Source organism: Perognathus longimembris, chromosome 2 (assembly GCF_023159225.1).
Source record: "Perognathus longimembris pacificus isolate PPM17 chromosome 2, ASM2315922v1, whole genome shotgun sequence".
NCBI classification, from domain to species: Eukaryota; Metazoa; Chordata; class Mammalia; order Rodentia; family Heteromyidae; genus Perognathus; species Perognathus longimembris.
In genome coordinates, this window is record NC_063162.1 from 45,636,858 (window position 1) to 45,661,297 (window position 24,440).

The 24,440-nt window shown below is 42.9% G+C and overlaps 1 protein-coding gene across 5 annotated transcripts in view; it reads left to right on the forward strand.

The window, feature by feature from the left end:
• The first annotated feature begins 5,909 nt into the window (after window positions 1-5,909).
• Sgpl1 (sphingosine-1-phosphate lyase 1) overlaps window positions 5,910-24,440 on the forward strand; it is a 66,521-nt gene continuing 47,990 nt past the window's right edge. The window contains exons 1-2 of one of the 5 annotated variants that reach the window (XM_048338955.1): window positions 5,910-5,940; window positions 18,067-18,137. In XM_048338955.1, coding sequence (XP_048194912.1) covers window positions 18,111-18,137 — 27 coding nt within the window. In that variant the 5' untranslated portion in view covers window positions 5,910-5,940; window positions 18,067-18,110. The other 4 variants (XM_048338953.1, XM_048338954.1, XM_048338952.1 and 1 more) reach the window with 4 other exon arrangements.

Consider the following 24,440-nt stretch of genomic DNA (forward strand, 5'->3'; position numbering starts at 1 on the left):
TCCTCAAATCTCAGCCTCCTGTAGCTAGTATTATAGGCATGAACCATTAGTCCCTAACCGACACTGTCAGCCCTTTTAAACCATTCTACCATTGAATGATTTTATTTTAGACCCTTTCCTGTGAGTTTCTGAGACCTCATTTTTGGGACTATCTTTTGAGTTATATATGCTTTGAGTGTATCTCTTTGTATAGATATTTGGTAGTTGCTCTATATATGCATATTACTGTTTACTAGTGTCCCCTACTTCCCTAGTTCAAATGAAGTATAGATGCCTGCTTCTCTTTGTGTTCCTTATACCCATCTCTGCTTATAGTGTAATTGTCTTAAATATTTTATACACACATACATTGAGAGTCACATCAGGCAGCACTGTAATTTAGTTTCTGTCCATATTTTTACATCCTCAGTTCTTCCTTCCTGAGATTCCAAGATTTCTTCTACCATTGTTTCATTTGCATTTACAGAACTTTTTCAGCTCTGCTTTTAGAGTAGTCTGCTAATGCCTAAGTCTCTTACTTTTCCTTCATCTGAGACTGTCTTAATTTTTCTTCATTTCTGTAAGGTATTTTTACTGAGGCTTAGAATCCTGGGATGAAGGTCCTAGTTATGATTGAAATGCATTCTTTAATGAGTGTGAAGTATAATTTGCATTTTTTGTGGTCTTGGTTAGTATCCTTTGCCCATTTTTTTCTGTTGGTTCATTTGAACCATTTTATATGGATGTCTACATTTATGTGTTACCAAGGTTATCCTTGTAATAGGAATAGTATTTCTTCTCTAGTTTGTTGTTTTTCTTTTTACTTTACTTAGCTTGTGAACTCATATTTATATTCTGCTCCTCTAGTGAGGACTTACTCACCTGGCTTTTGGGGTGTATTTCAACTTGGCATGCTTTATAGGGCTCTTGTTGAACTCCATGAAATGTTTCACCAAACAGAGGTCAGAAGCACAGGCTCTAGACTCATTAGGCCTTCTGCTCTCCAGCTATGTGATAAACTTTGTGGATAAACTGTGGATAAACTTGGATAATTTCTAGGACTCAATTTTCTTGTTTCAATTTTCTTGTAAAATAGGAATAGGACAATAGGAATTAATAGTTCTGTTAATCTTACAGGGATATTTGATGGCTAAATAAGATAGTGTGTATGTGATCTCCAAACACAGACTTGGCTCACTGCAAAAAATGATGTATAGTATCTGTTTACTTTTTTCCCCACAGTTTGCCTTATTTTATTTTTTGCCAGTCCTGGGGCTTGAACTCAGGGCCTGAGCACTGTCCCTGGCTTCCTTTTTGCTCAAAGTTAGCACTCTACCACTTGAGCCATAGCACCACTTCTGGCTTTTTCTGTTTAGGTGGTGCTGAGGAATCAAACCCGGGGCTTCATGCATGCAAGGCGAGCACTCTACCGCTAAGACATACTCCCAGCTCCTGACCAGTAACATCTTCTGAGGGGAGTAAGAATTGTTTATCAGAATTCACCCAGCTTTTCACAAAGAGCCACTGTGATTTGATGCTATTTCCTATTTGTGAATAAGAAAAAAATAGTTTGCTACCATGTCCATTGCCTAACTGCTATCTCTTCTTTGCTTGTATTGGACTGTGGCCAGTACTGTTGTATGCTTTGGTGAGGCCTAGCTGCTTTGAGAGTTGAGTCTTTGCCAGACTCTTGTGATATTCCTACCACGCATGGTCTGTGCCTTTGTTGTCTCTGAGGATTGTGTGAGTAGTGGAGAAAGAAGTGGGGAGGAAAGAAAGCAGTGTGACTAAAGGCTTCACATGCCTTAGCACCTGGAATGACCAAAGTTGTCTAGTTATCTGTCATCTGAGCAGCACCCACAGCACTGGGACTGACAGATATAGACTGGTCTAAGCCAGCACTCAGGAAAGCTGCTGAATTGGAAGATCAAGCCTTGGAACTCTCCAGAAGTCCAAGCTCAGAAACTATACAAGATTCTGGTATGCATTCCATTTCAACTTAAATATCTCTTCTGACTTTCTCCCCTCATACTCTCTCTTCATACCCAGGGATTCTCACAAGCCCATAAGCTCTTAAGAGCTCAAAGACCACACTGTCTTGTTACCAAGCATAAGATGTTGATTTGTGGGGCTGGGAATGTGGCTTAATGGTAAGTGCTTGCCTAGAATGCATGAAACCTTGAGTTTGATTCCTCAGCACTACATAAAATAGAAAAATCCAGAAGTAGTGCTGTGGCTCAAGAGGTAGAGTGCTAGCCTTGAGAAAAAAAAAAGCCAGGGACCGTGCTCAGGCCCTGAGTCCCAAGCCCTAGGACTGGTTAAAAAAAAAAAAAAAGATGTTGATTTGTGGACAAAGGATGCATGTTTCTTTTATATGTGGAAGTTAGATTTAGCTAATAAACTTGTAAGTCAATATGTTGGGTGATGTGCAAGTGTTTACAAATGTATTAACTGAAATATAGTAGATTCGAGGGAGAACTCAGATAGTATAATTTCTTAAAAAGACAAAGTCAAAGTTGAGCAAAATAAAACCAGGAAGCGGATCCTCAAACATGGTGGAGTACAGTCAAGAGAAAAGAGATAGGCAAATGAAGAGAAGAAGGAGGAGATTCCAGTAAAAAATCCAATGTAGCATGTTGGGAATGTGGCCTAGTGGTAGAGTGCTTGCCTAGCATGCATGAAACCCTGGGTTCGATTCTTCATCACCACATATACAGAAAAAGCCAGAAGTGGTGCTGTGGCTCAAAAGGTAGAGTGCTAGCCTTGAGCAAAAAGAAGCCAGAGACAATGCTCAGGCCCTGAGTTCAAGCCCCAGTACTGGCAAAAAGAAAATCCAATGTAGAATGTTAAATTAAGAATTATAATGTAAATTAAAAAGAGTGAGGAAAAGAATGGGTAAGGGGAGGGATGGGTGAGAATGTTGAAAAGGATAACATTGATCAAGATATATTCATAAACTACTTTGTTAAACAGCAACTCCTTTGTACAACTACTTAAAGACAACGCAGAAGAAGTATTGATTTGTGTAGTGGTTACTTGGTGTATTCATTTTGTGCTAATTGCTAAAGTTTTCAGTATAGTCCTTAACATCCAGTATTTGTTGAATGAATTGAATGAATAAATGAGTTGGTCATAAAGTCTAGTATGTTACTCTAGACTACTCACTAACTGCATGCTTGGATCCTTGTCTCATTATTACCAAGTTCTGGCCAGTATTTGTCAATAGATCGTTCCTTAATGATAAGAACCTCTTTACAGTTCAAGGCTGCCTTCACATTTCCTTCCTTCCTTCCTTCCTTCCTTCCTTCCTTCCTTCCTTCCTTCCTTCCTTCCTTCCTTCCTTCCTTCCTTCTTTCCTTCCTTCCTTCCTTCCTTTCTTATTTTTGTTGATCATGGGGCTTGAACTCAGGGTCTGGGAGCTATCTCTGAGCTCTTTTGCTCAAGGCTAGTGCCCTACCACTTTGAACCACAGCGCCACTTCCACGTAGTTTATTTTCTAGGTAGTTCTGTTGGCTAGAAAGTTCTTTACATTGACAAACTAGAGGTGTGGCTGAAGTGGTAGAGCCCCAGCGATTAGAAAGAAATTTCTTCACATTGAACTGAAGTATATTGGGCTTCCAATTAATATTCTATCCTAATCTTTATGGCCAAACACATCAATCTGAAGTCATTTTTACTAAGACAATCCTTCCAATGTTTGAAGTTTGTTCTCACACCCATCTCTTTTCCACCATAATTGAAAATAATTTCCAAGACCCACTGTTGCTGAACATCTATAACATGGAATAGGCTAGAGGATTAAAGATAAAAAAAAACACATAATCACTGATCTAGTGGTTACTGATCTACTGGGAGCCAGAGAAATTAAGACAATGTTAAGTGTTAAGTCCAATCCTACCTACCTTGCAAGTCTCCATGGGAGACTGCACTGTAGCATTTGCTCCAAGAAGACCAAGATGGGAATAGCCCATCACAGGTTTGGGGAACTCTACATAGTTCCAAATGGTTTGTGATGGAAATCTTAGGTTGCTCCACATAGCCTATTTTATGTCTTGCTATCCCAGAAGAGTTAATAAGCTATCCTCAGTCTCAGCATTTCTTTGATGGTATGATAAATTGTGTGACATATTCACATATGGATGAAGTCTAAGGATGAGGTGGACATGAGGGAGAAGAGGGTAGAGAGAGGCAGAAGCTGATTATAAGAGCATTGCTGCCAAACCTAGGCAGAACATTCAGTGATCTGAGCTTTGTACAGCATCTTCCCCTTTGTCTTCTCCAGACCCATAACCCACTGACAGATGAATTTGCTATGAGTTAACACGGAATGGACAGCATACTAGGCAAGAGAGCCCAGGATGAGGCTCATACAACCTCTGCTGACCCTTGCTAGTGTAACTGAATCTGCCAAAAGGCCTGGGGTTTTGCCTTGTGTTTATGGCTGCATAGTTGCATCCTATGATAATATTAGGCAATTCCCTAAGGAATTTCCGATTAAACCAGGACTTCTGAAAGTTTTCCCTGGAGGCGGTCAGTTGGAGCTGGTAGCAGGCCTACTAGTTGCAAAGGATTTGTTTTTGAGCACTGATTTGTGCTGTGTGTTATGGAGACTTGGAAGAATCTTCAAAGGGAATGATTAATTGGTTGCAAGGTGGCACACCACTTGGGGATAATAAGTGAGATGTTTGAATGTGGGCAGTCAGTGGAGATGACTTAAACGTTTGAAATACTTGGTGAAATGGGTGGCAGACAGAGTAGAAAGACTGGACATTTGAAATATGTCTGAGAGAGTGGTTTTTTCCCAGAGACCCCTGTGGCATGTCTCTGGGCAGCAGCTGTTGGTTTGTATCTAATAGTTGAAAGTAGCAGATCCACCCGATGGCCTTCAGGATGCTTCATGCTGCCACTAGGCTGGGCTCTGGATGCCTCCCAACTCCATCTCAACCCACTACTGATGCTCAGAGTGACAGGCTTTCCCTATCTCCTCTGCCAGCCTACTGAGACTTAGGCTAAGTCTTGGTCCTTTGTGCGCTGCTTTAACAGAATCCCACAGCTTGGGCAATTCATAATGACCAGAAATCTACTGGCTATGGAAGGAAGCAGAGAGGTCCAAGACTGAGGAATGACTACCTTTTGAAGCCCTTCTTGCTCTTTCCTACTGTGGCATAAGGGGAAGAGAATAAGAGAAGACAAGAGGGGGGTCCAGCTTAAAAACAGCATTATTAATTTATTCATAGGATAGGGCCTCCTGACCTAAGTATCTTATTCCTACCTCCCATAGTATTACAAATTGAATTTCTAGCACATTGCCTATAGGGAAGTTATTCAGACATAGCAGGCTAGTTTGGAAATCTAGATGTTTGCTAATTAGGCTGTTGCAATGATATACCAGAAAACGTAAACAACAGAAACTGATTGGCAGCTCTGGAGTGCAGAAGACTGAGCTCAAGATGTTCACAAGGGAGGTTCTCTATGAGGGCTGAAGAACAACATCTTCCATGTCACTCTCTAGCTGCTGGTAGCTTACTGGCAACTTAGTGTCCTTTGACTTTTAAAATTATAATCACTATCAATTATCATCATCATCATCACACATACACACACACACACACACTCATCATGACCATCTCTCTATTTGCATGTGGCTTTCTCTGTTTCTAAGTCTGTCCAAATCTTCCCTCTTTATGTAAGGATATCTGTTGTTTGGGGGAAGGGCCCATCCTGCTCTGGTAATTACACCTGCAGTGACCTTTTTTCCAAATAAAGTCACAATCTGTGGAACTGGGGCTTGGGGAGTTCAGCACAAGTTGAGCCTATGACACTTAGATTGACACAGCATCAGCCGGATGCCATCAGCCATCCTTAGAGGTAGTAACCAATGTTAATGTTTAATGGGATGCCATGAAGTAAAAAAGAACCTGATGGCGAAGGGAGATGCTCCCCAACTGCAACAAGTTGAAGGTAGGCAGTGCATTAGATAGGGGTTCCTCTTCTCTGAGCGATGTATGTGATTCCCCACTCTCCACTCTTGCCAGGGGTGGGAGGGGGGAGGTCACATGTGGGAATTTGTTTCCCTATCCTCTCCCAGCCATTCTTCATATTAAGTATAGTATTACAATGTTAGTACTGTGGCTTCTTGATGCAAATGACCTTAATGTCTGCTTGTGGCTCTTTGGCTGAAGATCATTGAACTATGTCCTACTTGCGGACCCTGAAGTCTCTGACGGGCAGGTTGCCACCACATTTGCATCACTTACGCTTATTTAAAAGTAATTTAACTGATCACATTCCGTTTGGTTGGTTGGAAGAACAGGGGTTTGAACCTAACCTCATACTTGGTAGACAGGCACTCTACCACTTGAGACAGGCCCAGCCTCTTTTGCTTTAGTTATCTTCTAGGCAGGGTCTGGTGTCAACTGTTGGGTTGGTTTGGACTGTGATCTTCTTATTTATGCTTATTGTATAGCTGGGATGACAGGCATGTGCCACCATGTTCAGCTATTTTTTTTTTTTGAGATAAGTCCTAAGAACTTTTTGCCTAGGCTAACCTTGAACTTTGGTCCTCCTGTAAGCTGGAGTGATAAGCATGAGCCATCACATCTGGGATGATAGATACTCTGTTTCTTGCTCTAGGTTGTGCTGAACAACAGCATTTGCTTTGAATACTTATCTAGCTCTACTTTGACTTGTGAACTTGTCTGTACAAGTGGTATACTGCAAATAAAAACAAAATCTACTGGGCTCTAGTGGCTCAAGTCTATAATCCTAGCTACTTAGGAGGCTGAGATTTGAGGATCACAGTTTGAAGCCGGCCTGGGAAGGAAAGTCTACAAGACTCTTATCTCCAAAAAACTAGAAGTGGAGCTGTGACTTAAGTGGTAGAGCATGAGCTTGAGCACCAAAGCTCAGAAACAGTGCCCAGGATCTGAGTTCAAGCTCCAGGACTGGCAAAACAAACAAAAACCCTTTCAGAGGATGGGGATAGAGCTCAATGGGCTAATACTTGCCTAGCATGCACAGGCACTGTGTTCAATCCCTAGTACTACAAAAATATCCCACAGAAAAAAAATAAAGCACCACCAACAAAACCCCTTTCAAAACAGTTGGTTTGAGTTGCCCAAAGTTCTGCAACTTCCTTGGTCATATTCCCCTCTATGACTATTTAGATCTCTTCCCCACATTCATAGAGTGCCCCTTCTCCTTTCTTCCTCATTTTAAGGGGAAAGATGGAATTAACAAACAGATGTGATTGTGGCAGTTACATCATGGTCACAAGATAAACTATGCAGATTGCAACAAGAAAACAACACAGACCTACAAAAGTCTGTATCCTTGGTCTAGAAACAGTGCTGACTTGTCATTTCCTGTTGTTAAGCAAGAATGAAGTGTGGCCTGCATGTTGACTCTGTTCCTAGCACTTGGAGGAGATGAGACCTGGTACTTGAGAAAGCAGGGGGGCTGTGGAGGGCAAGGGATGAGGGAAACCTCTTTGTGTCTGCCATGAAAAAACAGAAGTTCAAGCCAGGTATTGTGATACACACCTGTGATCCAGCAGTTGGGAGAGTGTGAGGCCCGCCTGGGGTACTCAACAAAATGAAACAATAGAAAACAGGAGTTTTGAACATCTAGGGAATGTGGGAAAAAGGAAGTCCCCTCTACAACAGGTTGAGGAGGCATTGCTGGTAATATTTGAAGAGTGTTTATGGGGCAGAAACAAGCCTTTTACCTGGGTTCTGTTTTGGAGTACCAAACCATTCCCATTGCTTTATGTAAAGAGCCCAAAGTAGGCCTAGTGAAAATAGCAAGCTCCCAGGAAAATGGACATTTTAAATTGAGACAGGGCTAGGGAATGTAGCTCAGTGGTAGAAAGCTTGCTGAGCATGTATAAGGGCCTGGATTTGATCCTCAGCTTCTCTGAAAACTGAAGAAGTAAAAATAAAATGGGGAAAAATGGATTTGGGTCTTGGAAAAATTCAAGCCGGATATGGTGACATACAACAGTAACTCTAGCACTTGGAGCAACGAAGCAAGAGGAGGATTAGAAGTTTGCAGTTGGCCTTGGCTACATAGGGAGACCTTGTCTCAAAAAGAAACAGGAAGGAAGGAAGGGAGGGAGGGAGGGAGGGAGGGAGGGAGGGAGGAAAATAAATGAAGAAAGGAGGGGGGAGAGGGGAGAGAGAGACAGAGAGAGGGACAGAGAGAGAGGAGAGAGAGAATTGAAGGTCTATCATTCTGTTTAAAATTGCAGCAGACATGACCTGTGACCTACCCTCTTTACTCTCTGTACTTGGTTTGGCTTCCTTTTTCTTACTCCTAGTCCCTTCTAACTTGCCCTATAGTTTGCATGTTTATTATGCTTGCTTGGTTGAACAAGGGCTGAAATTTTTGTTTTGCTCAGTGATTCATTGCACACCCAGGATAGTGTAACCTAGCCTTGAGTGAGCAAATGAATTGAGCCTGAGAGACCTAGATTCCCCGGTGGTGTCAGGTCACAAGAATTTCCGAAGCACACCTTCCTCTTGCCTCCTGTCTCACTGGCTGGGGCTTGTGCAGTTGGCTGAGCTGGACCTCTCCCTGGCTCTTCTGCTGGCTAATTTGCTGTCCTATGCTCTTGGCTCAGGCTGTCCTTGATCCCTCTACTTAGGTCAATGCACAGACTTTCAAAAGCCTACTAGGCAAAATTCTTTTCAGTTTTCAAAGATATCTATGAAAGACTTTTCATCTCTTTGTGGCAATGGACACCCCTTGGCTCCCCTGATCTCTGAACTGGGGACAGAGAAGCCGTCTTCCCAGCCTTTTCAAGCCCATCCCCTCTGAGTCAATCTGGAAACCTGTTCTACAGGGTGAGGCAAGGAGAGACTGTGCGCAGGTTTGTAATTACCCCACAGGTCCTCTGTTTACCTGGGATTTAGGTTTCCCTGAGCCTCTTTATTAGGTCCCATCTGTGTCAACAAGTAGGCCTGGCATCCCTGGGCATTCCAGTAACTGCTTACTCCCACAGCAAACCAGGACAGACACCACTCCAACCAAATATGACAGACATCCCTTCCTGGAAAAAGGAGACAGGTGGAATTATTGTTATTGTTATTTATCATTATTTTATTGTGTGCTCATATTGGGACCAGAACTCAGGGTCTGAGGACTTCCCCTGAGCTTTATTGCTCAAGGCTAGCCATTCTACCACTTGAGCCACAGCTCTACTTCTGACTTTTTGGTGGTTAATTGGAGACAAGTATCACAGACTTTCCTGCTCAGGCTCGCTTTGAACTGTGATCCTCAGATCTCAGCCACATGAGTAGCTAGGATTATAGGTGTAAGCCACCAGTACCTGACATAAAGAGCTTCCAGCATTCAGTGATGGAATACAGCCCCTCACAATGAAGAATTGTCCCATGACCCCATGTCTTCCAGCCTGCCAGAACATGTCTCTCTAGGCACACAATCTGAGAAGTGGAGTCTTCCTTTTGTTAGTTCATGTTTTATTGTATACTCTTCCTGCAGCAAAGAGTATGGTTGCCTGTAGTTGTCATGGTTGTTGTGTTTGAAACTCTGTCAACTCTTAACCTATAGTTCTGGAAAATCATATCCCCTGTGGAAGACTGCTTGTAGATGGATTATGTCACCAAGACAACACCCCTGTTTTGAAATGTTATGGAAAAAATGAACAGACCATTGATAAACTAAGCAAAACACTTGGAGAAGTAGAACTAACTTGGGTTTATTAGGCTAGTTCCAAAGTCTCAGCCCTGTGGCATATTTGTGAGCAGGTTTAGATTGAGAGAGGGATGTACATGGGTAACAAGTTTCTCACAATAACTTTTTGTTTGTTTGTTTGCCAGTCCTGGGGCTTGGACTAATGGCCTGAGTGCTGTCCCTGGCTTCTTTTTGCTGAAGGCTAACACTCTACCATGAGAGCCACAGTGCCACTTCTGGCTTTTTCTGTTTATGTGGTGCTGAGGAATTGAACCCAGATCTTTGTACATGCAAGGCAAGCACTCTACCACTAAGCCACATCCCCAGCCCTTCTCAGAATAATTTGTTTTGCAAAGGGCAGATTAGACGTTTAGGAGCAGAACACAGAATTTTTTATTGCTATGTGTTATAGTCTTCCTTCCAAAGTTACAATTTCAGAAAATTGCAGATATATGAGAGTTTCTCAGAAATTATAGGGTGTGCGGGAAATGATGGAGCGAGCAAGTGTGATTATAGAAGCTAAAGTTTAAGCTTGTCTGGTCAAGTTGGTTTTTAGCAATGGCTGTTTTTCCTTATCACTGGGATGAACCCTGAAAAGTGGGGATAAGGGTACTGTCTTATTTCAGGTTTCTGTGCCTACCTTTAGCCAAGTCAAGCTCCTTGACAGATGGGCACCTGTAGCTCTCACACTCATGGTGATTGTGTATGTTTATGGGGCAATTCTAATTGAGTCCTTTCTGCTTTGGCATGCTGAGTGTGGGCTCTGAAATAAAGAATGAAGGTCTCTCTGAACTTCTCCAGTTTCTTGGCCCTCTTTCTACTCTGAGGCAAGGGAAAGGGCTCTCTAGAATTCTCTCAAAGATAGATGGTCCAACAAGGAACTTAGTTTTCTTGCCTTGTCCCCTCCTCCCAGCAATATAGTCAACTAGGGAAGATTAGCTGTGCTGCAGAAGTGCTCTGTTCTAGCAGACTCGGTTACAGTTAGCACTTTTTCTTTTGAGGATTGCTTTAGGAAACTCTGTGTCCTGAGATTTTTTTTTTTCTGCTTAGCTCCGAATCCTTTCCATAGCTCAGGGTGCTATACAAACTTGAACTCTGACTGTCTTCAAGTCTCATTTTTTTTTTTAGGTTAAAGAAGAATTTTTATCTCAAGGTAGAAAAAGCAATTGGTAACAATTCAACACTTTCATGATAAAAATATCTTAGCAAATAATTTCAAGAGGAGGAAACGAAGTTACATAGTGGTTGCATAGTGTATGTAATTATCACATAAATCAAAGACTGCACTTAAAAGGGGTGAATACTGCTATATGTAAGTGATGCTGTAGTAAAAGTATTTCTAAATAAAGAAATATAGCGGAGGGAGAAAAGATTCAGGAGGGCAAATCAATAGTACTTGCTTTGCAAGTTCTTTTTCACAATTTTATTTTATATGATGGCTGGCTATGTGTTAGAAATGATCATGCAAATAGAACTGAATTTGCTCTACCCAAACTTCAAAGACTACCATAAATTAACAGAATGATATGATTAATCTTTATATACTCAACATTTGGTTTTAATAATGATCAATTTATGGCTGATTTTGTTTCATTTACACCTCATTTTACTTTTCCACTCAGTTATTCTGAAGCAAAAATTAGACAGCCATAAACATAATAACTCTCTTAAAGGCACAGTGACAATACTATTATCATACCTAACACTTTATTAATTTCTGCATGTCATCTACTATCTAGCCAGAGTTCAAATATCTACTATTTTTCCAGAAAATTCTAAAATTTCTCTCTTGCAATTTGAATCAAAATCCAAATAAGGGCCACACATTATACTTGATAAACCTACCACTTGGGCCATGCTTCTAGTTTAGATGTTTGTTTGTTAATTGCAGATCTCTGGTCTCCTGTCCATATGCAGAACCTTTAAGAACCTTCAGACATTTCTGAACTTCATCCTTCATCTACCTTCTGGTTCTATATCTAAAGTGGGGTCTACAGAGACCCACCACTCAGACATATTGGAATGTTTTCTTATATTAATTGTGCTTTTGAAATTAAGAATTTAAACTGCACTAGTATTTAATATAGCTTTTCAATAGTATATGCACTTTGTTTGCAAATAATTTTAGACATGGAGAGATAAGTCTCCAAAAGAATTCTTTTCCTTTTTTTTTTTTTTTTTTTTTTGGCCAGTCCTGGGCCTTGGACTCAGGGTCTGAGCACTGTCCCTGGCTTCTTCTTGCTCAAGGCTAGCACTCTGCCACTTGAGCCACAGCGCCACTTCTGGCCATTTTCTGCATATGTGGTGCTGGAGAATCGAACCCAGGGCCTCATGTATACGAGGCAAGCACTCTTGCCACTAGGCCATATCACCAGCTCAAAAGAATTCTTTTCAAAAGATTTTGAGACAATTATTCTAAAAGCATTTCCACAAAAATATATAAATCAATTCTAAGAGTTGCCATAAGAAGTCAGGTGTTAATGGCTCACTCCTGTATCCTAGCAACTCAAGAAGCTGAGACCTGGAGTATGTCAGTTCAAGGCTAGACTAGGCAGAAAAGTCTGCAGACTCCATCTCCAATTAACAAAGTCTCATCTTTTGACAGAATAAATCCACATGGATTCTCTTCCATTAATCTATCTGTCCACTGTCAGTTTATTTTTTTTAGAAAAATTATTGAATGTCCAGAGGTGGGAAGAAAATTTCTCCACTATCTAATAATATGACTTCAGGGATGATTCTGATGGCTCGAACCTATAACCCTAAGTACTTGGGAAGCTGAGATTGGGAGGATCTCGGTTTTAGGCAAGCCAGGCAAAAAAACTCCTCAAGACTTCATGTCCACTGATCAAAGCTGGATGTGGTAATGTGTGTCTGTGAATCCAGAAACTGTGGCTCAGCTGAGCAAAAAGTATACTCAATCCTAAAAATAATCAGCACAAAACAGGGCTGTGAGCATGGTTTAGCACTACAGCACCAGCCTAACAGGCATGAAGTCTGGAGTTCAACCTCCACTACCACCAAAACAAAGTAAAACAAAAGCCCCCAAACACCAGGCTGTTATAGACAAGGGTATTGGGTATGGTGTGTTTGGGACTCAGGATCTATAAGCAACAAGTACTGATGACAAACAGTAGTTTGGTGGCTTTCAGACAAGACTGGGGAGTCCAAGAGAGGCAGGATTTTGCTAGAACGACTCACCGATGTGTTAGAATGAGGTCCTGACCAATGTATTATCATAGAGCTCTGATTGGGGCCTTATTTGAACATGCCCAGTTGTAGGGCAGGCCACACATGCACACACACATTAGTACAGTTGTCTCAATAGTAATAAGGGAGATATTATTAACCCCCATTTTGCAATCAGCAGGCCAACTCAGGCAGTTAGAATGACTTGCTGCCAGTTGTCAGTGGCTCTGCCTGTCATCCTAGCTACACAGGATGCTGAGATCTGATGATCCAGGTTTGAAGCCAGCCCAGGCAAACAAATCTAATAAACTCTCATCTCTAAATAACCAACAAAAGATTTGAACTGGAGATGTGTCTTAAGTGATAGTGCATCAGCCTTGGCCTTGAGTTCCAGCCCCTGTACCAGCACCAAAATAAACAAACAAAACCAAAGAGGACCTTGCCTTTGCCTCACTCTGCTTACCCCCTCAGCCATGTCTGCCTACCTGGAGAAATCCAGTAGGTTGAAATTGAAGACAATAGAAACAAGAGGAAACAATAGAAACAAAGGAACAAAAGTAGCAAGCAAGCTATAGGAATCAGGAGTATGAGGTAGCTACTTGCTGTGCAGTCCATAAGCACTGCTCTATTTGACCCCTTGGTCACACAGCTTGGATATAGTTGAAATGACATGTTTCCCCTTTGATCTTAAAGAATCATGAACCTCAAAAGGCAGCACCCACCCCCTCCCACCTGCTGCGCTGGTTGACAGTGGGGGAGGGAGGGAAGAAAGAAAAACCTTGTGTGTTGGTTGGTTAAGGAAGAGCCTAAAACCCAAGCTATCCAAGATGTCCTGTAGGCTGAAACACATGGTTTAATCTGAGTGCCAGCTTTATATTCAAGTCATTTTAATTATTTCAATAAGCAACTCAAAAGTGAAAATCTGGGGCTGGAGGTGTGGCTTAAGTGACAGAGTGCTTGAGTTCAATCCCCAGTACTACCCAAACAAACAAACATTAAGTCTGGATGAAAATAAGTCAAAGACAATAGTGTTTGAGTAGAGACTGTCTGCTTGCCTTCAAAGCTGTTCTACAGTTCCTCTGGTTTCCTTCAGCCAAAGGAAGCTTGTGTTGGTTTGATTTTTGGTAAAGTCATCCTCTGCTTTTGATGTTTTGCTAGGGTGGTTGAGCAGCCCAGTGTGAGAGAGTCTTTGGGAAGTATTTCCTTGGGAAATATTTTTCAGTTTTCTGAGGCCTGACCACAGTGACTTGGGGAATTGTCACCTGGGGGACATGTAACTGGGAAGACCAAGGGTCTCACTCAAGCCAGCAGAGCACAGTGACTCACGTCTTGCTACTCCTTGCAAGGTGGCAATTTCTGGGCATTTGCTTTCTGCTGTGGATGTTCCTTTTGCCTCTCTTCCCCTTCCTTGATGGCCAGCTCTCTTGTGATCCACCAAACCTGGAACTGGAGCTGTTTGCTGGTTTCCTTCACTGGCTCTGGTATTTCTGTGAACTGTTCACTGGTTTCCTGCAAGGGGTTCTCTTGTGGGCTGAGCCTTTCTAGGACAGGACTCAAGATTCAACCTCCTCAGATCTGCCTACCAACCTGACTTGAGGTGAGCCACCAAAGAAGGCCCCCAGCTGAGCAAGGAGTATCAAGAAGAGGAGAGGAGACATGGGAAGATGGTACACTTTTTTTGAGTAGGAATTTGTGCCTATGTGTGAAAGTGTGGTATATGTCATTAACTCGATCATGGGCAAGGGCCATTTTAATCAGACCCAGATTTACTAGCAGGAAATATGTGTATGTTTGTGTTCCACTGGTACTGGGATTGAACTCAGGACCTTATGATCTTGCTTGGCTTTCTTGATATTCTATAATCCCTAAGTTACACCCCCACTTCTGGCTTTTTGGTGGTTAATTGGAGGTGAGACTCAGCACTTTCCCAGTTTTTCTTCCTTGGGCTAGTTTTGAACCAAGATCCTCAGCTCTCAGCTTCCTGAGTAGCTAGGATTACAGGCCTGAGCCACCAGCACCTGGCTGAATATTTTAAATAATTTACTTATTCAGAAACTGCAGTAAGATCCTCCCAGCCTCAGTGAAAGAAACCATACAGGGAAAGATTCCCTAGAGCATCTTTCTCTACACATCTGCCCACCAGCCCACTGCATCTGGAGGAACCTTAGCTTCTTACTGGGTCCCCATAATCACTTGCGATCCCTTCCAATCTTCTGTCATCTTGAAAGGTACAGGATGGTACAGACTTCAGCATGGGGAGCACTAGTTCCCCTCTCACGCATGCATGTTTTCTTCATGAGCCTCCTTGAACACACATTGTCACTAGACCACTCTGCTTCCTTAGCCAAGAGGGGGTTTAGGGAAGTACTTATCAAATTTTGCTGTGCACATATACCACCTGATGATCTTGTTGAAATAGATTCCCATTCAGGAGGTCTGGGTCAGGACTCCCAAAACATATACTTCTCATGACCTCACAAGTGATGCCAAAGCTACTCTTGTGAAACTATGTTTATGGAAGCAGTAGGCAGCCCCACCTCTGCCTAAGACCAGCAGCTAAGTCCTCCAGGTAGTTTTCTGCAGATATGATGATAAGCTTTTTCTGTGTTTCTGCCTCCCTCCCTCCCTTCCTCCCTCCCTCCCTCCCTCCCTCCCTCCTTCCCTCCCTCCTTCCCTTCCTCCCTCCCTGCCTTTCTTTCTGTCTCTGTCTGTCTTGGTCTGCCTCTGTCTCTCTGTTACACACACACACACACACACACACACACACACACACACACACACACACACACACACCCCACCCCTGTATTTCAGAGACAGAGGTGCAAGCCCAGACCTGTGTGGCAGTTTGGACTCTTCTTGGGAACTGCCTCACTCTCTGGGCTCTAGTGTCTTCATGCATCCCTTCTGATGCTGATCTGACAAATGGCTGAAGATCTCTCTAGCTCTGAATTCCTTGTTTCTAATTCATCAATCAGCACAGTTGAAGACCTCTCTACCAAATCTGAAGCCTGGGCTACTTAAACCCCACCCCCATCTTACTGTGTGCCTTTGGAAGATCATTACTTTCTCTGGTCTTGGTGCCCTTCTTTACCAGTTCCAGGGTAAGGAGAGTTGCCTGATCTGGACAAATCAAGACATAAATAGAACCTTGTATCTAAATCTGCCTAACAGAGTTCTTGGCAAAATCAAGATCAATCAATATGATTGTTATGGTTTGTGGTTCTGGAAGACTTTACCTGCCCTGTGTCAGAAAGGAATCAGATGTCATTTTGCCAGTCTGGGTGCATGAATTCTAGATCAAACAATAAGAAGTAGAAGCTAAGGAGACTGGGCAGGGTTTCCTATAATCAGAAGAAATAAAATGTGGGAGGGGATGGGAGGTGTAAGGGCAGGGCATGCTGAAAGTATCTCCTGTTGAGCAGGCATTGGTAGGAGGACCCTGGACATTTTCTGATTGTGTGACACAGGTTCCAAGTGTGTGGAAAAACAAGTGAGAGGGGCAAGCACATGGGGTGTTAGTGTTGAATTCAGGGGGATCTGGAAGGTACAGATATCTGGAATTTCTGATGGAGTAAGGACAAGGAAGGCCAATGCCTGATTTTCTTGGGGCCTTTTTCTTTGTCACTTAAGTCTGGGAAATAGAAATACTGGCACAATGTGCAGAGGAGGGCAGCTGTGATAACAAGGAATTTCATCCTAAAAGCACCAAACATGATGGTGGTGGTAAGGCCCTTATTTGGCCATCCTAACAATATTTCACAAGGGGATGGAATTGGGTAACTCTTTGGTACCTAATTCCTGTTTGGATCCCAAGATTTCATCTAGGCTTTTTTTTGTAATCTATGAAAAAAGCATACTGTAAGCAGGTCACTAATGCAAAGATTCTGCCTTCTTTTTCACATAATTACTATCCTAACAACCTGAGCCAGTGGTGGAAAGCCTGAGAGTTGGTTTTTCTTTTTCATCTGGAAATGGATGGTGACCTTTGTGACCCTGATGAACCCTTTCGACTTAAATATTACTTGATTCCCAAAATTGCTACTGAAAATTAATACCCTTATTTTCTTCAGGGAGAGGAGGGAAGTTTGGGGATGGTATTTCCATTGAACAACTTCACATGCAGTTTTCTTCAGGTTTCATGTTTCTTCAGGTTTCTTCAGGGGACATGTCAGGTTCTCTTAACCTAAGGAAGAGACTCATAAAACTCCCCAAGCCCAGTTCTACACACCCCAGGTCCACTAGCTGGTGGGGTCAGTTTTTCTGGGGCTCGTCACCCACTGCATGCAGAAAGTCAGCTTTCGATATGTTTGTCTGGAGGAGGAGCAGGGAACCATCAAGGGCAGACAGGGCCCTTCTCAAACCACCTGTGGACCAGAAAGCTCCGGCCCCGCCAGCAGGCGGCGCACACGTTCTTCTGGGGGTGGAGGAAGAAGGGCGTGCACGCCGCTAGCGTCGTGACGTGCGCCTGGAGGTCAGCAGCGGGGCCGCGCACGCCAGGGAAGGAGGCGGGGCCGGCGGCTCGGGGCCATTTCCGGGAGGGGCGGGGCGGAGCCGGCGTCGAGCCCGCCCTCAATCTCGGCGGCGGCGGGCGGAGCCTGCGCGCGAGCAGTGGGGGTCAGTCGCGCTTAGGGGAGCATCGCGGGCAGTGAGTTTGCCGGGAGGGAGGTGCGGGCCGGCTGCGGCTGCCCTGAGGAGGTGGCGGTGCGGCCGCGGGCTCTGTGAGGGAGGGCCGGGCCGGGGCGGTCGGGGGAGGCGGCTGGGTGGTCGAGGCCCGGTGGACCGGGGCGCCGGGGGGTGGGAAGCCGCCGGGGACCGAGCTTCTCGGGAGCCCCACGCTAGCGGCGAGGTAGAGTGGGATGGGCCGGGTCGCGAGGCTCGCGGTGCGCGGGTGGACGCGAGCTCCCGGGACTGGGGATCCTCTGGCTTCGCCCTCGGTGTGAGCTGCCCGGCCCGCGGGACCCGGGTTCGGGGCTGCCCCCCGACTTTGTGGGAGTACGGGTCGGGGTGGGTGTCCCCTGGCGTGGGAAAGAAGCGAGGAGCAGCGGGGCTCTGATCTCCTCACTTGGGGTGGAGTGTGGTGTCTGGTGGTGAAAACCGAGTCTTCCAGGAGGGAAGAGAGCCGCGTCCTGGCTGCTTTGGGGTCCAGGCGGGCTGGGGCGACTCGGGAAAGCTCTGGAGGTAAACGGACCTGTTCCCCTTTCACAGACACTGCGAGGAGGGGCTCAGGGCTGGGGCGTCGAGGGAGGAAGATGCCGGCCACAGACCTTGTGATGTTGGTGAGTCCTCCCAGCCTCCTCACAAGGCCCTCCTTCCTTCTGTCTTGTTTTTTAGTCCACAGGCTCCGGTTGTGACAGTTTCACCCTCTGGTGTTTGCTGGCGGTGGCTGAGCGTTTCTGCCACCTTTTATTGGGGTTAATGATGAGGATGAATAAATGGCTGGATTAAGTGTTCAAATACATTATGTGTAGAACTTAAAAATTCTGGAATCAAAGCCTGGCACCAGTGTCTCAAGTCTGAATCCTAGCTACTCAAGAGGATGAGATCTGAGATCACAGTTCGAAGCCAGCCCAGGCAGGAAAGTCTAGTTTTTTTTTTGTTTTTGTTTTTTTTTTGCCAGTCCTGGGGCTTGAAATCAGGATCTGAGCACTGTCCCTGGCTTCTTTTTGCTCAAGGCTAGTACTCTACCACTTGAACCACAGCGCCACTTCCAGCCTTTCCTGTTTTTGTGGTGCTGAGTAATTGAACCCAGGGCTTCATGTATACTAACTAGGCAAGCACCCTACCACTAGGTCACTTTCCCAGCCCCTCTAGGAAGGAGACTCTTATCTCTAACCACTTAGAAGCCGGAAGTAGAGCTGTGGCTCAAGTAGTAGAGCACTAGTCTTGATAAAAAAAACTCAGGGACTGGGACAGTGCGCAGGTCCTGAGTTCAAGCCCCAGGACCTCTCTACTCTTTCTGCCCCTCCCCCTAAGTAATGATTCTTGTATTTTTTTTTCAGAATTATTGTAGGTGGCTTTAATCCCATATACTATTAGACCCGTTTTAAAACTAGTATTGCCACTTTTCTTTAAACTAGGGTCTGCCATGTATTGGTTTTGAATATACTAGGTTTTTTTTTTTTTTGTCTGTTGGTTGTGGGGCTTGAACTCTGGGCCTGGACAAAGTCCCTGAGGTCTTCAGCTCAAGGCTAGCACTCTACCACTTGAGCTACAACACCATTTCCTGCTTTTTCTTTTTTTATTGTCATAGTGAAGTACAGTGGGGTAACAGTTTCATATGTAAGGCAGTGAATACATTTCTTGTTCAACTTGTTCTTTTGGCTTTTTCTGTTTATGTGGTACTGAGAATCGAACCCAGGACCTGGTACATGCTAGGCAAGCACTCTACCACTGAGCCACATTACCAGCCCCTGAATTTACTAGTTTTTAGACTACAGTTAGGATTCTTTGGAAGGCAAATAGTATATCTTCCATGATGAGTAAGACATGTTTTGTGCTTCTCTGAATATAGGATCTGTTTAATAAAGGCTTCAGATGGTCTGAATTTAAGATCTTTTTGGTGGAGGTCAGTTTTCACTGCTCCTTTTCATCTTTATTTTGACAGTTCTGGGGTTTGGACTCAGGACCTCTTGATAGCTAGGCAGGCCCTCTACCACTGAGCCATGACTCCAGCCTTTTTTATTTTTATATTCTTATTATTTGTGATAGGGTCATATTATTTGAGATAGGGTCTCTCTGCTCAGTCATGTGCTGGAACCTTGAATGTCCTGTTTTTCTTCCCCCACCCATTAGTTGGGAAAGTAACCGAATACTACCATGCCCAGTTTCTTTTTGTTAAGAAGCTTTTCTGCCATGGCTTCCCTAGAACCACTATCTTCCTTCCACCTCCTTAGTAGCTAGGATGGCAGGGGTAAGCCATTGTGACTGGCATAGCTTTTCTTATTTTATTGGATGAGGTGGGGGTCTCATTAGCTTTTTTGCCAGGCTATCCTCAAAATGACATCTTCCTTATCTTCACTCCTGGGCAGCCTGAGCCACTGTGCCCAGCTTGCTCTTAACATCTTCATGATGTTTGTTTGTTTTCCAGCTAGCTGGTCAAATGCACGTCTACCAGAATGGCCTTATGTTCTTGGCACACATATTATTCCCCATAAGCTCTTATTGTGAATATTTAGGAAGCCTATAGGTTTCAAATAGCAACACAGAAAAAATATCTGGGTTTAGTTACTTAAGAAGTCACTTCTCTGAGGTTGATATTCCCTTGTGCAGTGTCAGTGATGTAGTAGCAATTTCTGTTTGTCTCACTACAGAGAATTGTCTGTTGTCCCTGAGAAATTAGCAAAAACTAGTGGTGAGATTTTCTTGTACCCCATGCTGATTTCTTATAGTGGCAAACCTGTGAGGTTGGCAGGAGGATAAAGAAGAAGGAAGCTAAGTTGTGAGCCCTTTTGGTTTAAGGAAGGGAGCAAGAATAATCTTAGTTCATGTATGAGAGACAGGGATACTTGGTTGATCCTTCAGAGCCTAAGGGAAAGTTCACCTAAAATAGATTCTTGCCCCAAATCTCATGAGTTTTCAGTAGATAATAACTTTTTTTTTATTTACAAGCAGTGTTATAAACACTGGAAGTTATAAATAAGGAAAGGAATCAAGTCATCCCATCCCCACCATTGCCAATCCCTCAGTAATCTCGGCAGAAGTTGTTAGCATCTTAGAGGGTTAATGTAGGATGGCTTGTAACAATCGGCAGTTTCTGGTTTTCTTATAGGTTGGTGTTTATGTAAATTACAGCTTCCATTTCTATATATAGGTAGGATATTTCTCCACGTACAGAGTTGTGCTTATTTGTTTGGAGGCCCATGAATTTACTTTAAGTCTGTGCCATGATTATATTTATTCAGAATATTTAACTTTGGAATCAGTTTTATCTTAAAATATTTCTCCATCTGTTGCCATACTTTACAAACTTTCTCACATGATAATCTCGGATTTTTAGAGGTGTTGTTTGTTACACTAGGGAATTAATTCACATAGATATGAGTGACCTTCAACAGTCATTTTCTGAGACAACATGCAGGTTACATAGTACTTTCACTGGAAGAGCTGCCATCTTTTCTTGGCTAATGTGCTATATTGGCCTAAATGATGTAGAGACAGTGACCATGGCTGGGTATTCAGTTGTACATGAAACTACCATAATCTGAGCTCGAGGTTATCTACTCTTTTATGACATGTAAGGCAGATTGGTTCTCCAACTGGGATGAAAGGTCATAAGTGAATAAAAAAAAAAATGACCTCTACAGGGAAGTGTTTCATAGAATCTCAAAACTAAAAACAATCTTTTTTTTTTTTTTTGGCCAGTCCTGGGGTTTGGACTCAGGGCCTGAGCACTGTCCCTGGCTTCTTTTTGCTCAAGGCTAGCACACTGCCACTTTCGCCACAGCGCCACTTCTGGCCATTTTCTGTATATGTGGTGCTGGGGAATTGAACCCAGGGCCTCATGTATATGAGGCAGGCACTCTTGCCACTAGGCCATATCCCCAGCCCTAAAAACAATCTTAAAAGTCATATGAAGGGCTAGGACTATAGCCTAGTGGTAAAGTGCTCGCCTCATATACATGAAGCCCTGGGTTTGACTCCTCAGCACCACATATATAGAAAAAGCCAGAAGTGGCACTGTGGCTCAAGTGGTAGAGTGCTACCCTTGAGCAAAAAGAAACCAGGGACAGTGCTCAGGCCCTGAGTTCAAGCCCCAGGACTGGCAAAAAACAAAGTCATATGAAGACTGTCTTTATAAACGGATATTCAGTCACCCATCCTTTCTATTAGCAGATTATGATGAGCAAAATTAGGAAACTATGGATTCAAGTATAATAATATAACTCCTATAGCCAACATTTATCAAGTATATGCATATTAGGTGCAGCAGTAGCTGCTCTACATTCTCATTTAACTTTTATAAAGACTCTTGAGAAGTTTGCTGGCATCCTCCTTTAGTAGATGAAAAACTAGATTTATAGTGACTGTCGTTGCAGTTAAGTGGAGGAGTCATCTTGAAGTGGTCTAACTTCAGGTTCCCTCTCTCAACCCCCCCTTCCCCCCCACACCCTTAATCTACTTTGTGATATGGCCTCTGGGCCACATTCCTGGTAGAGGTTAGAGGTTGCTGACTATTGTGATTAATAATAGGAGAGGTTTATATATATATATATATATTATCAAACTGAATTACAGAGAGGTTACAGTTTCATACATTGGGTACATTTCTTATACTATTACCATGTCCCTCATTCCCCCTCCCCCCTCTCTCCTTCCCTTCCCCTTCCCCCCACGAGTTGTTCAGTTGTTGAGTTCATTTTCATCAAACAGTTTGTAAGTATTGCTTTTGTAGTTGTTTGTCTTTTTTTTACCCTGTGTCTCTCGATTTTGGTATTCCCTTCCAATTTCCTGGTTCTAATACCAGTATACACGGTTTCCAATATACTCCGATAAGATACAAAGATAGTGTAGGTACAATGCAGGAAGTTTATACAGGAATATCAATAATAAAGTTACATATGGCATGTTGAAAGTATTTACAACTGTGATATAACACTCGTTTCCATAACATGGAGTTCATTTCATTTAGCATTATCTTATGTGTTCATAAGCTATTGGGCTAGGAGAGGGTTTTTTTTTTTTATTTTTTTATTTTTTTTTTATACTTTTTTTTATTATTTTTTTTTTATTAATTGGACATAAATTTTTTTACAAGGTGTTGTGCAAAGAGGGTGCAGTTACATAGTAGGGCAGTGTGTACATTTCTTATGATATCTTACAACCTGTTTTTCTATCCCTTGTCTAGGTCAGGTTGACATATATGCAATATACAATGTATCAAGAACATATACAGTATTCACAGACTTGGTCTCTACTGTCTCTCCGTCTCCCTTTGTTAACAGTCATATATCAGGGAGATCATGCCCCTTTGTTTTCTGTGTTCTAGGCTTGTCTCACTCAACATTATTTGTTCGAGTTCCGACCATTTCCCTGCAAATAACAATATTTCACCATTCCTAATCGCTATGTAGTATTCCATTGTGTATAAGTACCATATTTTTTGGATCCATTCGTCTGTGGAGGGGCATCTGGGTTGTTTCCATATTTTAGCTATTGTGAATTGTGCCGCGATAAACATGGTAGTACAAATGCCTTTTTGATATCTTGGATTTTGCTGTTTAGGATAGATGCCTAGGAGTGGTATGGCTGGGTCATAGGGTAGGTCTATATTGAGCTTTTTGAGAAACCTCCATACTGTTCTCCAAAGTGGTTGTACTAATTTGCACTCCCACCAACAATGGAGAAGGGTTCCTCTTTCCCCACAGCCCCTCCAGCATTTGTTGTTTCCTGAGTTCAGAGTATAGGCCATTCTAACTGGGGTGAGGTGGTATCTCAGGGTTGTTTTTATTTGCATTTCCTTTACTACCAGGGATGTTGAGCATTTCCTCATATGTTTCTTTGCCATTTTTATATCTTCTCTTGTGAAGTCTCTCTTTAGCTCTTTTGCCCATTTCCTAATAGGTTTATTGGGCTTGGAGGGGCTTAGTTTTTTGAGTTCTCTGTAGATGACAGATATCAGGCCTTTGTCTGTTGCTGTGCTGGTAAATATCCTTTCCCATATCGTTGGCTGTCTTTCTATTTTGGTGGCTATGTCCTTAGCTGTGCAGAAACTTTTTAATTTGTAGTAGTCCCATTTGTCGAGTCTTTCTCCTATTTGTTGTGCCCCTGGGACTCTATTCAGGAAGTTCCTTCCTGTGCCTATAAGTTCTAGTGTCTTTCCTACTCTGTCCTTCAGTAGTTTCAAGGATTCAGATCTGATGTTGAGGTCCTTGATCCATTTTGAGTTGATCTTGGTGCATGGTGATAGGCTTGGGTCTACTTTGAGTTTTCTGCATATGGCTGCCCAGTTCTCCCAGCACCAGTAGTTGAAGAGGCTATGTTTATTCCATTGTATATCTTTAGCTCCTTTGTCGAATATCAGTTGGCTGTAAGAGTGCGGTTTTATTTCTGGGTCTTCAGTTCTAATCCATTGGTCTTCCGATCTGTTTTTATACCAATACCATGCTGTTTTTGTTATGATGGCCTTGTAGTAGATCTTGAAGTCAGGTATTGTGATACCTCCTGCATTGCTTTTTTTGCCTAGAATTGCTTTGGCTATTCTAGGTTTTTTGCTGTTCCATATGAATTTATGGATTGGTTTCTCTATTTCAGTGAAGAATGTGGCTGGGATTTTGATAGGTATTGCATTGAATTTGTATAACAATTTGGGCAATATGGCCATTTTCACTATATTGATTCTGCCTACCCATGAGCATGGGAGGTCTTTAGGAGAGGGTTTTGATAGAACAGAAGGGGTAGAATTGTTTTTCCCTAGGTCAATTTGGAAATACAAGGTTTAGGTTTGGAGACGATACTTTTCTACACAATAGTATAACATCTTGTCTGAAAACACAGATTTTCTTATAAAACCATGTCTATTTTCTTTTATATGAAACTAGGGCTTTATATTGAAATTTAATAATTTGTGTCTGTAGATATAG